Source organism: Talpa europaea (assembly GCF_964194135.1).
Source record: "Talpa europaea genome assembly, chromosome: 1".
In the NCBI taxonomy this organism is placed as follows: domain Eukaryota; kingdom Metazoa; phylum Chordata; class Mammalia; order Eulipotyphla; family Talpidae; genus Talpa; species Talpa europaea.
In genome coordinates this window covers 101,980,702-101,996,170 of record NC_140073.1, presented here as the reverse complement: position 1 = coordinate 101,996,170, position 15,469 = coordinate 101,980,702, and the positions used below count along the sequence as shown (strand labels likewise).

General features: G+C 40.6%; 1 protein-coding gene across 1 annotated transcript in view; it reads left to right on the top strand.

Annotated features, from left to right (window-relative positions):
* The window catches only part of DPP4 (dipeptidyl peptidase 4), a gene marked incomplete at its 5' end in the record, with an annotated part of 75,066 nt that overhangs the window by 37,471 nt on the left and 22,126 nt on the right, over positions 1–15,469 (top strand). Inside the window, 8 exons of the mRNA XM_084256976.1 lie at positions 6,430–6,565; positions 9,208–9,252; positions 11,317–11,424; positions 11,691–11,758; positions 12,721–12,774; positions 13,155–13,276; positions 14,970–15,017; positions 15,256–15,354. Of these exons, the coding sequence (XP_084113102.1) occupies positions 6,430–6,565; positions 9,208–9,252; positions 11,317–11,424; positions 11,691–11,758; positions 12,721–12,774; positions 13,155–13,276; positions 14,970–15,017; positions 15,256–15,354 (680 nt within the window). The remainder of the gene's footprint in view (positions 1–6,429; positions 6,566–9,207; positions 9,253–11,316; positions 11,425–11,690; positions 11,759–12,720; positions 12,775–13,154; positions 13,277–14,969; positions 15,018–15,255; positions 15,355–15,469) is intronic.

Genomic DNA, 15,469 nt, shown 5'->3' with positions numbered 1-15,469 from the left:
TCAATAAGCAGTCTCTGCTTGCAGAGAGGATGATCCATGAGCTCCTACTCTACAAAACTATTACATCTGGAAAGGACTGGGGCCTCACTAGTGGTTCACAAGCTTCTTTAAGGAGTCAGAAACCTTTGTTCAAGTGAGGTACACACAAGAATGCAGTGCAGGAAACAAATAGATCACCACGCGGAAAACATGCTCAGTTCTTGTCCCCTGCTGATCCCTGGTAGTCTCAGGAGATTAGAGAGACCCCGCACTATTCTAGAACACACTCAGCACACCACTGTGAGACAGTGTTGAGAGAACTGAGGCCCAGGAATTTGTTCAAGTTCTCACAAAGTGAGTGTGGGAACTGGGAATAGGACAGAGGCCTGCATCTGCCAGACCAGAACACTGGAGTCATCAAATTAAAATGTACTGAGGGCTCCCTGTGAGCTGGACTGTGCTCTCTCTGCTCACCCATCATCTCTTACTCCTCACACAACCTCCAGGGTATCACTTTCATGGCCACTTCACAGACAAGAGGCAGAGTCTCCCCACTAGAAATCGTTCTGAGACCTAGTAGTGAACTGCTGAGCTCAGGAAATTAAGCAATTCTGAGGCACCTTTTTTCTCCCAAGTGGATTCACCACTATGTCCTTGTTTTTTGTAGTTCTTTACTCACAGAGCAGACTGCTCACTCACTATGTTCACTAGCGATATTTTGTGTGGGACTTACTTTACCAACAAATCATATATTTTTGAGTTGCCACAGGAATGTGTTTGTGGCATAGGGAATTCAAACCCAGCTTTGGTCTCTGCAAATGGTGGTAAGACCCTACCTTTTCTAAAACCAGGCTCGAGGTCTTCTGGGATATTCAAGTTCTTGTGTCGCCTTGTTTTCTGGCCTCCTGCAAAGATCCAAAAGGGCCAAATTAATCCGGGCACATTATGCCTCTCAGTCAACTACCCAACATCCTCTGCTGTTACCTACTCATTCACTGGTTCCCGGCTTGTAAGGTCCTGCTAGGACCGGCACGTTTCTTCCCACCTCTGTCCATATGCCCTCACCCTCATACATTACCCTCTTAGGCCCAGTCCCCGGATCATGAAATCCAACAATGGGATAAAGCTGGTTTGTCAATTTGATAGGAGTGGGCAGGTTTTTCTGATGAAGTAAGGCCTCCAGCCTCTCCTCCTATAACCCGAGTCCGTGCCTAAACTTGGGTGAGCCTCCTGCTACCTTCCTTGATTTCGAGTTCAAGCTGATTAGCTCTATTTGTATTAGCTGATTTGTATTTACTACTCATAAGGAGCATTGAAGGGCTCAAAATATATGAGACAAAACACATAATGAAAAGTTATAAGCCTCCTAACTTTTATTTAGATCCTTGCTCTACATTGTTGAATTGAATTTAGACAAGTTTTATACATAGGGGTCAATCTTACAATACTATCTCCACTGCCTAACAGGGTGCCTGGGATGTGGCAAGTACCCAATTAATATTTGTAGAAAAAATGAATAAATAAGTTAATGAAAGGGTGAATGAGGAATATTATACCCGTGACTTTGTGTGCATGGCACAGGCGTTCATACAGCCGACACAGAGATGGCCTTCAAATCTCCTTGAACAGCAATTCTTTTTTCTGGCTCTTCCCAGCCATCTGCAATTTCTTTGACCTGAAGCTAGATTAGGGAGGGCATACTCTCAGTTCTATGGGGTGACCTCACCCAGCATCTGCTGAATAGCCTGAGGAACCATTACACCCCGCTCACAACCTGCTCTACCCAATTCTCACTGTTCCTGAGAGAAAAAGTCTTGCTATAGGTCCTCTGAAAAAGCTGAGGCCCCTTGATCTATAGTAGGGATGTCACAGTCTAGCATTGTCACACAAGAGGTATGATGGGCCCTGGAAGATAGCCACAGAAAGGAGGTGGATTAGGGGCTCTCGACTGCTATGGGTAATGCCTTCCTCGGATCCACTCCATCTCACCCCACCCATTCCTCTCCTCAGCGATCTGTCAGCGGCCCGGGAGGGTTGGCATCCCTATCAGAATAGAGGGTGGCATGGAGCCCGAGGCCAGCACTGGCAGGACGCCCGCTTCCTTGGGTGATTCACTGAATTAATCACTCACAGTCTGCAGTTGCTCTTAGTAGCATTTTTCTCTCCAATATTCTTCCCATTTAGTAATGTGTACTTTATTTTAAATATCCTTAGGCTACCAAAAGAAACATGTACATGGATTAGGGAGGTTACTAGCACTCAACATTTATTAAATACCTACTATTTACAAAGCATTGTGCTAAAATAGGCAATCATTTTATAGATTCCTGTCGCATGATTTTAAAAAGAAATTCTCTTTTAGTGCTTTCAAATCTGATTTGCTTTATAAAATTCAATTATTCCATTTACATACAATTCTCTAGGAAGAAATAAATTTCTCTGAGTGAAGAATTTTATTCTGAAAAGAAGTAGAGGGTAAGCCAAAAGAATGGGTGGAGTTTCTACATAGGGAGGGAATGGAAGAATGAAATGGGGAGGCAACAGCTTGATTTGGATCTTGGCTCCAGCACTTTCCAATGTGTGACCCTGGGTCAGATTACTTAAGCTCTTAGCACTTAGCTGTTTTTCTTGTCTGCAAAACATGCACTTATTTAACTTACTCTCCTTAAGTTTCTTTACCTTTTTTTTATTTGCAAGCATGAACGCTAATGTTACTGCCTCAGAGTGGTCAGGAGCTTTGTGTGAAGCACTTAGAACAGTTCCTGGCACATGTAAGCTCCACATGGGTGTAAATTCTTATTATTATCAGAAATTACTCCACTGCTGTAACATTAGAATAACTCATATTCCCCTTGGACTAGTCCAGGTGCAGAAGTTAAAAAAGCTTGTTGAATCCCTATTTCTGACCCAGGACAGCAGACAGGCTGCCTGTCTGTTTTTGCAGAATAAAATTGGCTCGTGGTGCAAAGTACAATTAATGATCCTACGTCTTGGATTTTTCTGGTCGTGAGGCAAATCTTACAGTTAAAAGTACAGCTTGACTTCATATAAGGAATTGGTGGCTCCTTTATTTCTTGTTCATGACTCTTAGGCTTCAGCTCAGGGCTGGCTCATGCATGCTCATTCTCTCTCCCCTTCATTCCAAGTCCTGTAGAGAAACTGTGATAGAACAAAGGTATGTTTACATGAGAATTTGAAATTCTCATCAGTGTCCATGGTGCTCGTGCACCACCTGTATCGAGCGCTCGTGGGTCCAGAGTACACGCTAAGCTCTGGAGAGTGACAGAGGAAGTGGAGGATACAGGTTTCATGAACTTTGAACTAGATATGGGCAGGGAAGATGGCAGATGCACGCAAGTTTCCTGGCAGACTCCCCAAATGTCAATACTCCCTGTTTTAAATGGGGATGCATGCCTTTTTTATTGCTGATTTCTGAACCTGAAGTATAATTTATTACTTTCATCAGATAAAGCTGTGTGGTGCCAGGTCACTCACTAATCGTGTTAAAGAGTTTTTTACCCCCTCCCAAGGCAATTTAGAAAAAGGGAATTTTCAGCTTCCTAATTGATGCCTGTGGAACCCTCAGAAATTGGGTGCATGTGTGTGGGGAGGCTATTTTTTTATTCCCACCAAAGGCACATCATTTTAATCAACTTTTTAGAAATTTTGACCTAAAAACATGAGAAGTGCCTGTGTGGCTCAGGGCTTAGCACCCTAGGACCCACCAGGTAGACCCAGCCCCTACTGCCCCCCCTACCACCCATCTTTGTATTGTTCACAAGGGCTTAAAGTACTTAGAATTACAATGGTATTTACACTTTTGAATGGTTGGGAAGAAAAGTCAAAAAGGAGAATCATTCTTCATGACATGCTAAGATTATTTGAACTTCAAATCTCAGCCACATCATTTGTTCATGTATTCTCTTTGGCTACTTTTGTGCTTCAAGGGTGAAGTTGAGTAGTGACAAAGAACATGTGGTGTGCAAAACTTAGATGACTGGGATCAAAACAGGGGAGGGAAGAGCACAAGGGACTAAGGTGATGGTTCACAGGTGACCTGGTGGTGGGAATTTTATGGGGACTACACCTGAGAGGAAGAATCAAACATTGTACAAAAATGAACAATGATGTAATATATATGTATTAAATTATATATATATTTATTGTTTTATATATATATTTGAACTTAGAAGATTTACTCACTGCCTTTTACTGAAAAGTTTTCATATCCCTGTTCTAGAAAATTAATTTCAGAAGTTTTCATTTTCTATCTTGGGTTTCATTCTTCTATTCCCTTTGCAAGTATTTATTCCCTAGTTTTAGTAAGATTTGCCTTGTCATTTTCTCACCGCACTGGACATAATGAGAAGACATAGATAGATGTGACACCCCTGTTCTCAGGCCTGCAGAGGAAACAAAGACACTGCAACCTGGTGGTTTTATCAGAGCACCGGTGATTAGGTGTAGAAGGAAGGGGTTCCCAAGAAAGCATCCTGGACAGGGGCTATTTAGTAAGATCCAAAGCAGTACAACATGGCAGTCGTGTCAAACTGAAGGACAGTTTGAAGATTGAACAAAGGGGCACTCTCAATGGATGTTCATGAAACACCACCCATGAAGACCAGATACTATATCAGAGGAAGGGCTGGAATGGAGAGTTTATTTATGAGAATTTTTAATGGGAAGGTGGTGCTTTGCTGCTGGGGGATAAGTGTTGCTCTTCTTTCAGTACCTCTAACTGCATCAAAGTCAGCCTCTCCAGGAAGCCTTCATTGCATTAAAACTCGAAGTATCCCCACCTACAAAGAGGATAGTGAAGTGATGAGGGATATAAAGTGCTTTATCCACCACCTGATACACCCTAAGTGCTCAATAAATACACGTTGTATGATTTAGAGTCTGTGAATAACAAGTGGAGACAGGGAGTGACCTGTGAATTCTGAGGAAAGACAGAACTATGTAGCCCATGAAAGACAGAATAGGATTCTTCCCTTTCTTCAGTGCTGCATCACGAAATTGTACTGAGTGCCTGTTTTATGTCAGGTATTCTGCTAGGCCCCAGGGATACCCTGGGAACAAAATAGTGGGGGCCCTGCCTCTGAGAGCTGACAGTCAAGCAAGGAGAGAAAATTGACAAGAGGAGGGGAAGGGCACGTCTGTGAAGGAAAAGGGGTCTTTGGGGTGAGGAAAAGGATATGATCATAGGGCCAGGTTGGAGGGAGGGGAGAAAAGATTCCTCTGGAAAAAAGAAAGCAAGGCTTTGATCAGACACTGCAGAGGAGTGATTTTAAAATAAACTCACTAGGTGTGAGGGAGCAAATAAAACATCCAGAACAAGTATGTTAAGAAGGCCAGCAGAAAAGTAAATTATGAATTCCATGCATCTCACTATAAATCAAAATATAGTCCCAAAACATTTTATTTTTTTATTTTTTTAAGAGGCATGTATTTTTATTTATTTATGATTTTTATTTATTTGTTTGTTTGTTTGTTTTGTTTATACAAGCACTGGGTACAGTCAGAAGCGTGGGAGGGTGAGAGAATTCACCAGAGCCAGAGCGGGGAGCAGAGCAGGCAGAAGGACCGAAGTACACTGCTGAGGGGAGCAGCAGGTGGCAGGAGAGGTCTACGCGCCATGTGGGACCCTCCTCTGGTGGCCGGGGAGCAGGCGGGGATCGAACCGGTGCCACAGAGGCCGCGGGCAACTTCGCAACCCAGTGCTCAACCGCTGTGCCACCGGGGAGGCCCATCCCAAAACATTTTAAAGGGATGTGTTGAGTAGAATGCCCTGCTAGAGATGTCTCTGTTTGTATAAATGTATGTTAAAATGCCAAGGGGATCCTTAGTTTCTTTACATATTTCATATTTGGACTCCTGAGAAAGTTTTTTAGAATAAAACTATTTGATTTCCAAAGTTTATAGTGATGTGAGTCAATTTTTTCCCTCTCTGAAGTTGGGAAAAGGGCAATCTCTAGTTTTACCCAAAGAGGTAGAATTTTCTAGGGAGGCACATCAAAAAAGCAGAAAATACTCAAATCTCAGTCTGTTTTCCTACTGAAATGTACCCTCAAGACAGCAGAAAAGATGGGGCAATGTCACCCTCTATTGCCTAGAACCGCCAGAGGCCAAGTTAAGACTTTGAGAAATCGTGAGTCATGGCATGAATCGTGGATGTTAAACCACTCCATGAATATTAGCTGCTCTTTTTCTGTCGGATTATATTATTATTTCCATTCAAAACTAAATTGCACTTTGAACATTAAGAAAAGATAAAATGCTATGATATTAAGTGGTTTCAACAATTATTTGAAGTTTCCCACTAAGGATTGATTTCACTGAGTAAATTTGTACCAAGATCTGAAAATAATTATCCTTCTCCCTCCCTCCCTTCCTCTCTCTTTCTCCCATCCACCCCTCCCACCCCACCAATCCCTCCTTCTTTCCTTCCAGGGATCACTACTTGTGTGATGTGACATGGGTGAACCCAGAAAGGATTTCCTTGCAGTGGCTCCGGAGGATTCAGAACTATTCAGTCATGGATATTTGTGATTATTCTCAAGTAGATGGACGATGGGACTGCGCAGTGGTAAGGATGGATGAGAACAGTCTGCTTTTAAGGCTGAATGTGATCAGAGAACTCTATGAAAACAGAAAGAGTGAGTGGTTGGGAATTAGGAAATGAAGTTTGAGTTTCTATTATTTCTGCTTTGTGTTTGACCATGAGGAAGAGGGTAAGTCTGGATTGACTTTCAGGTGACATGACCTCTGTTGGTTCTTCTAGTTCACCTTCCCTCATTAGTCACTCTTAGTTTTAGTTTCCCACCATGCGGGATGGCAGTGGTGCTGGCTGGAAACCCCAGAAGATAGACTTTAAAGTCATAATTCAAATACAGGGTCCAGGCCTGCCATGTCAATACAGTGTGTTTTCAATGGAGAAAGTACAAGGAATGGGGGATGATGGGCTAATTTGATGTGAAACAAAACAAATATCTAGAGGCCACAAATCTATTTCAGCACCATGACTACCTTTAAGCAATAAAGTGTTAGAACACAGGTGAATACCTACCAAGCTGAAGGGGTGGCGACATTGAGGCATGGGCAAGTATTAATGCTATCCTTGAGGTACAGGGATGTCCCAGGCTAAGAGACCACAGAGTTTAGCCCAGCTGGCAGATGGGAATTAAAGTCTATTTTGGGAACAGTGGTCTGTGGAGGGATAGAGTCATTTGGATATTTGCTGGCAATTTTCCATGACATCTCTACCAGTTGCTTTTCTGGAAATGGGGGGCTTGTGCCCAACCCCCCACTTCTTCTTCCATCTTGGTTGACAAAGGGCAGACTCTCATTTCAGAAAGTTTGGTCACCCCATGTCTTGATACACCCATTATTTATTTGTGCAACAAACACTGGATGTGCTGGATATATTTTTTAAATGAATGAGACAGTATATCTGTTCCCCAAATGTTCATGTTGTGTTAGTATATTCCATTATCAAAATCAATAATAATAATGTTTCTTGAACACTCACAGTGGCCAGATCTTGAAGGGTGAGAGTCAGTCAGATTAAGGGAGCTTGCTCAGGTAACATGACAGCAATACTCAAAGCTCTTCTGCTTCCTGCCAATGAAATTATACTAAATGAGGGTATACTATCCTAAAAGGATATATGCAAGGTACAGAGGGAACATACTTCTTCATCTGTATGATCAGCTTGACTGGGGGCAGGCACAGTGGCATGGGAGATACATGCAAGGTACCTGGAGTAGTGCAGGATGTAGCCTGTGCTGGGCAGATTACGTCACAAGGACCATATGAACAGAAGTTGCACCAAGGCATCGGAGTGAATATCTTGGTGCATACAGGGACCAGGGAACTCAGCAGGTTATGGTAGAGGCACAATTGTGAGAACTAAGGTTGGATATAGTGGCTCAAGAGTTGGGACCTCGCTGGTATGAGATGGGGAGCTAGTGCATTTTTTTAAAAATATTTATTTATTTATTTATTTATACATACATACATACATACATACATACAAGAACCAGGATACAGGCCAGATGCGCGGGAGGGTGAGAGGTTTCACCAGAGACAGAGCGGGGAACAGAACAGGCAGACTGACGAAATACACTGCTGAGGGGAGCAGCGGGCGAGACAGGAGAGGTCTGCCACGCCATATGGGACCCTTGCCGGCTGGCCGGAATCGAACAGGTGCTGTAGAGGCTACGGACAGCTTCACAGTGTGACGTTCAACCGCCTGCACCACTAGGGGAGGCCCCAGTGAACATTTTTAATAGGCGCTCCTAATGAGATCGAACTAGCCAATGTCAAATGAAGTCAGCTGGGGACAGAACAGGATAGAGAGCTGACTGGGAGGAGAAATAGCCAGGAAATGAAGGCATTGGACCATGAACTAAGGCAATAATAATAAAGAACAAGAGAAGTCAGAGAAGTAGATGGCAGGGACTGGACATGGGGGTGTGACTGAGAAGTGAAGAAGTCTAGAATAATTCTAGGTCTCAATACTGGAGTGAAGTGGTACCACTGACCAGAAGAAGAATGAAGGAGGAAGAATAAGCTGGTGAGAATGGAGGAAAAATAACGATACTATCTTCAGTTCTGTACATGTTGAATAGAAAATGCTGATGGAACTTCCAGGGCAGCATATGGGTGGAGCCAGAGCTCTAGGCAAGGGCGGTAAATGATCTAATGTAGTTACATAAAATATTCTAACATGAATAAAATGATATGAATAGTATTCAATTATGTTATTAAAAGTCCATTTTAGCTTCTATTACTACAAATTCCTGCTAAAGAATAGAATTCATCATCTCACTCTTTAAAACACTGTCTTTGTTATACCACGGGGCAGGGAGGGGCAGGGAGAGGAAGGACTAGAGTTAAAATAAGGGGGGGGGTGCAATTGTATGGGGAATATAAACAAAATGATAATGCATACATTGTGCAGATATGAAAAATGATGTAAGAATTAAATAAATTAAAATATTAATTTAAAAAAATAAATAAAGTGGAAAGTCCTTAACTGTGGGTTTTTATTGGTGAGTGGGTGTGTGATATCAGTTTCATGGGGAGACCCTGCACCTCTAAATTATAAACAATGTTACCTCAGTAAAGTTACCTCAACATGTTTAAAATAAATTTAAACTTAAAATAAAACAAAGCAAACAAACAAACAAAAAAAAAAAACACTGTCTTTGTATGTTTCCCTCCCAGGACCGGCAACACATTGAAGAGAGTACTACTGGCTGGGTTGGAAGAGTAAGTATTTAAGAATTACTGGTGTTTCTGTAATTAGGTATCGGATCTTCAGAGTTACTTAACACTGAGGTATACAAACCCAGGGCCCTGTATTATTCTTTATTCATAGAGATAATTGACCTATTTCTCAAAATATTTAAGTGCTCCTTGTAGAGATTTTTTTTCCTAGAAAATCTATAACATACTCACTTGGAAAAAGTAAGATGACAATTGAAACTAAACAAAATAATAACAATAACAAATAATAAACAAATAAAAACAAACTAACCAAAATACATATGCTACACAAATTGTAGCTTCCAATAATTTAAAAAGCAAGCATTACTGACAGACTGCAAGATGCTGAATGTGCTCTTGACCTTGTATTTGATGTTGGGTCCTTTGGGGGCAGCAAATGTGGTTTCCACCCGCAGCGAGCACAGCTGCAGACAGATCATACCCACTATGCACCTCTTTGTAGCAAATCATGCTCATATGCATTCACACTTCGCGAGGTCCTCCGATGCAAAGCTTACTCAAGAAAGCGTGGCGACTCTCCGGCACATCTCCTGCTTCTCATTTCGTGGGCATTGGGCAGAATCACCAGCCCCTTTGCTGAAAGACCATAGAATAAAGGGAGTTGATTAAAGATCTCTGGCCATCGTGGCACGTCTTGTGAGAGATGAAGAATGAATCTCACCTGATTTTTATGACCACTTCTATTAAGCCCCCTTTCAGAGAGAAACAAAGTGACACACACAAAATTGTCCCATTTCCCATCTCTTAGGGCACAGAGATGAGGGTCCCTAGACCAGGCACACGACCCTTCCAACTGGGCTCTGATCCCATTCACATGTCCTTTTTCTCCAGGCATTGATTGGGCAGAGGGGAGAGGTTTGCCAACATGAAAAGTGGTTTCCTCCATGGCAAGAGACACGCTACACTTCCTCACGACTCTTTGAAAAAAATATGTTTTTTCCTCTCTGTATTTAACCAGACAGATGCCACTTTTCACACATTTCTACTAGGCACAACTCCATCCAGGGGAAACAGGGAAATGTATTAAAAAGATAAGGCTGTGAACACAGGTCTAGAGAGGGGAATGTGTTTCAAAGCTCTGTAATGAGAACACCAAGTGTACTGCACGCCCCAGCTTGCTCCATAAATGAATTCACTTTGAATCACTAAATAGAAAAGGGAAGCATTTTTCTTCCTTCCCAAAATGGGAGCTGATGAGAGAGGAAACATCGAGGTGAAGTGAACCAACAATTTTAAAAGGCCATCTACCTGCTCTCAGTATAGTAAGGAAAGCAAAGTCATAAAGCAACATACTCCTTACAGGTTGGGATAAATAGTCTCCTGCTAAATTATACTACATTCTGCGAACTCTCTTTTATCGATTTGTAAAAAATGGAAATTTTGTTCTATATGTCCATAAAATTATTTTTATGTAATGTTTTGATCATATTTAGCAAAATGCTATGACTTACAGTAAAAAAACATAAATCTATCCTTATAAAATATACAACCAACATTATTTGTGGCAACTACTCCAGAAATAGCTAGACATCGTAAGTCTGACTTTCAAAATGAAATATGTGTAAGTATGTGTAAGAGATGGGGGGAAAGTTCCTCAACACCCCTCCTGAAAGAGTAATAAATAATCTGTTTCAAGAAAGCACATTTTAACATGGAGGAAATTTATTTTTTGGAAATTTATTTCTTGAAAATAAAAGGTTAATGCTAATTTGTGCCCACTTAAAGTTGGATATCATAGTTCTCCATAGAAAGGTGTCCCAAAATAATGGTAACCACTTCTAAGTTGAGTGCTCTATGTAAACCTCTTTATGTGTGTTCTTTCACTTATTACACACACACACACACACACACACAAATTCCCTCTGAGGATTTAGAGCTTTTTGTCTGCATTTTTTAGAAGGAGAATTTTCTTTTGAGATATTTTGGTTTCATTTGGCAAGTAAATGAAGCCTGGGTTTTGAGCATAGGTGTCAGGAGGACTTTCTGAAACTAAGACAAGATATACGTGCGCTAATGTGTTTTTTTTTGTTTTCTGTTATTTTCTAGTTCAGGCCTGCAGAGCCTCATTTTACCTCTGATGGCAACTATGTCTACAAGATCATCAGCAATGAACTTGGCTATAAACACATTTGTAGTTCCCCAGTAAAAGGGAAAGTGAGTATTCTTACATAATTTATTTCAGGTCGGTTCTCTTTTTTTTGAAACAAACTTGAAATGGAAATAATTTGGTAAAGTCATTCAGGGTATACAGATAATCAGACTAATTCGCATTCCCTGGTGGTGTAATAAAGTAAGGTGGGACAGGGTAGGGAGAGCCAAAAACACCCGAGATTATCTGAATTCCTATTACAGATGATTTAATCCTCAACTTTTATTAGAAAGAGAATTTCATAACCTCCCCTTTCTTTAAATCCCATCAGAGTTGCACATTTATTACAAAAGGAGAGTGGGAAGTCATCGGAATAGAAGCTCTTACCAGTGATTACCTGTGAGTAGTCTAATCATGGGTAGGATATAAACATACTAGTAGCAATCACACCCTCTTTGCCCAGAAATAGGGGAAATTTTCCTACAAATAAAGAGTAGTCTATTTGGAATGGGTTCAGTACTTTTTTCTTTTTAACATACGGAAGCCTTAATGATTTTCGCATATGCTCAGCAGATTTGATACCATGCCACCAAGCAGCGCTACCTCTTGCTCTTACCTGCTTTACATGAGAAGAGCTTATAGCTTCTCTTTCTTTGCATCTTGGAACATTTTTTTTTTAAATTGGGCATTTTGTTAAATTTCAGCTGGCACTGAATTTTTGGAAGTCTTGGAGAGGCTATTTTATCTGTCCATGTCTGGGTCTTATTCTTTGGAAAATAGGGAACTTTGTAGAGACTGTCAGTCCCCATACATAAGCTGCTGGAAAAAAGAATTATTTTCATTAGAATCTTAGGTACTTTTATATATTTTTTAAGGTCTCAACAGAGAGAAATTTTGCCACTGCTCTAAGTAGTGTTTGAAGATCCTTTTTAGAAGTGGCTCTGCCACTCTCAGGAAGACAGGCTCCTGCCATCTAGTAGTGTAGTCTGTGTTATAAGACAGAAAATATGCAAACCCATAAAGATAAATGGCTCTCAACTTTGGACAAGTTGTCCAGTCATATTTTTCTTACAAAGACTTCTTTTGAGTTTTTACTTGTCGCTTTAACTAAGGGAGAAATCCTTAATTAACCCTTATTTCACACATTCAGATACTTTAGTCTGTTTAAAAAAAAAAAAGAATCTCCTATTTAGAGATGATAGGAAAAATGGTGACTGAGAGGGAAGGGCAGGGAGGCAATGATAAAAGGCAAGCACTAATGCACACGCGCCTCTATGAACGCTTTGTGTTTGATTTAATGGCATGTACGTGACTTTTCTTATAAACATAATTAATATATATTTCATCTGTTTTCTTCCTAGATACTATATTAGTAATGAACACAAAGGAATGCCAGGAGGAAGGCATCTTTATAAGTAAGAATTCTTACCAAGCTGCTGACTTGAATCTTTTTATTAGCTGATGAATAATTTCTGGGCTCTTTGTTTCGTTTTTGTTTTTTCCTCCTTGTCTTCACTAATACATTAAGCTGCTATTAAATGCTTTTATTCCTTTATAAGTCAATTTGCATAGCAAGAAAAGAGAATGACTTTAGTCGACATTTTGTGATATTTCCAAATGATGGGAGGCTTGAGTTTATTTTGAATTCCTTCATGTATTTATTTCACACTGAAAAAAGTTTTTGAGGATTGCTTTGGCACTCTGATATCTTTGAAATTAGATTATGGTATTATTCCATTCTTTCTTATCATTTAACCTTTCATCAAACACTTAATTTCCACCATTGGTTTTACAGAATCCAACTTAGTGACACCACAAACGTGAGATGCATTACTTGTGATCTGTATCCAGAAAGGTGTCAGTACTATGCTGTGTCATTTAGTAAAGATGCAAAGTATTATCAACTGAGATGTTCCGGTGAGTCTGAACTGACAAAAGCAGGCAGAGCAGTGGTGCTCACATGCTTCTCTGAGGCGGCTCCCTCTCCCCCCTGCTTGCTGCTTTCCTTCCCCTTCCACCAAGGCTGTTGCTGCCTCCTCTGTGAACAAGCTCAGTCTCCTCATTCCTGAAGTTTCCCTTTCTGTGTCCAGTTTGGGCAACATTCTCTCTGCCCTGCTCGTCTTTCTGTTAAAATCGGAAGAATTCTTGAAATCATGCAAGTCACCTTCTCTTTGCTCACATATAAATGGTGAGTTAACCACCTTTACTTCCCATGGTGACCAAGAGACTTGCATAGCTTGCTTTAGACCAAACACACACACACACACACACACACACACACACACACAGAGCTTATGTCTACTAGAGGTGCTTCATCCTTTTATACACATGTATTATGGTTTTTGAAAATTAATATTTTATGCACTTGGCCTTTTAAATGACAAGACTTATGTGGGTTGTGCTTGTCACCCAGTCACTCACTGCTCCATCTTCTGTTGCTATTTTGTTAAAATTGGTTATTATTAATTAAGAAAGCTGGGACTTCCACTGGTCATACAGCTAGTAACAGACACAGCAAGATTCAAACATAGGCCACTGCTTCCAGCCCTCCTTAGCTCTGTGCTAGATCATGTCTCAGAATGAGATGAAGAATATGAATAGTCTGGAAAAAAAAACTATCCATTGTTAAAAAAGAGGTATTTGGTTACCTGAATCTTTCTTTACTAGCATGTTTTCTTTGCTATTATATTTTTCTTCAATAATTTCTTACTATGACTGCTTTTAATCACCATTTCTTGGGCCTGTGTTTTATACTAGGCACAGTGCTGAAATTTTATATTCATGATCTTGTTTTACCCATAAGAAAATGCTATAAAGTAGACATTATCATCTTCATTTTGTATGTGGGGAGACTGAAGCATAGATAAGCTGTCCTAAGTCACCAGGCAGGTATGCCAGGATTCAAACCCAGATTTGTATGTCTTTGCTGTGGTTCTGATCCAATGCGAAAATTAATATTATTATCTGAACACATCAAAATAAAGTTGCTCACAAAATCACTTTTCCATATATTACCTTCCTCTCTGCAACTACCACATTTGGGATAAATTTGAAGACATGTACTTGTGAGAAAAACACTTTCGCATGCCAGAAAGGAATGGCTTATCCAAGTCAGGCACTGTGCAGATGTGCCTCCAGGCTCCAGGACTGGGTGGAAGGGGGGCAGCCCAAGGGAGGGAACTTTGCCCTGCCCTGGGAGCCTGCACTAGAGCTCCGCCCTGAGGACACGTGGCCCGAGAGCTGGTGTGGTCATCCGGAAACCAAACGTGGACAGAGCATTGGGAGAATAGCAGCTGACTCAGGGTCCCTTCGGCTTGGTTCACAGATGAGGATCTTGGGCGCAGGAATAAGGTGCCCAAGTCACGTAGCAAAGCCAAAGGTTCATCTGCTACTTCATTCTGTTGAGCTCTGTGCCTTGCTGTTAATAGGTCTTACGCACAAATTGCACTTATTTTAAGGAAACAGCTAAAGCTTATTAAACCTCTTATCCATTATATTCTATCAAAGTTAAATGGTAACAAGTGCTGTTTTTGAAAAGCATGCTGTCTTCTTTTTTTCTTTTCTTTCTTAATTCATTTAAAACATGTCTTTTTCCTGATTATGTTAACAGGCCCTAACCTGCCCCTGTATACTCTGCATAGAAGCGTGGATGATAAAGGTATTTTCTTATATTTCACCTTTCATTGCTATTGGGAAGTATGTGTGAATAGGAGCAAGTACTTTGTATAGTACAGTTTGCTTTGCTTTAGAGTGTCTCAACAGTGACTTGAACACAAGGCTTACAACCTGAAGTATATGTGGTCTGATCAGGGAATTAGCCAGGTGTTCCTTATTGCCTTACACAATCCAAATTCTTCACATTGTAAACAGTTACTGCTATCTCAATAATTTCTTAGAACTGAGAGTCCTGGAAGACAATTCGGCTTTGGAGAATATGCTGAAGGATGTCCAGATGCCCTCCAAAAAACTGGACTATATTACTTTGGATAAAACGAGTAAGTAAAATTTCTCCTGCAACAGAAATTTTCATAAAAGAAAAAACCAATCAAATATAAATATGATCATTTGATCTGAAAATATACATTTTATATATAAATTTAAATTAAGGTT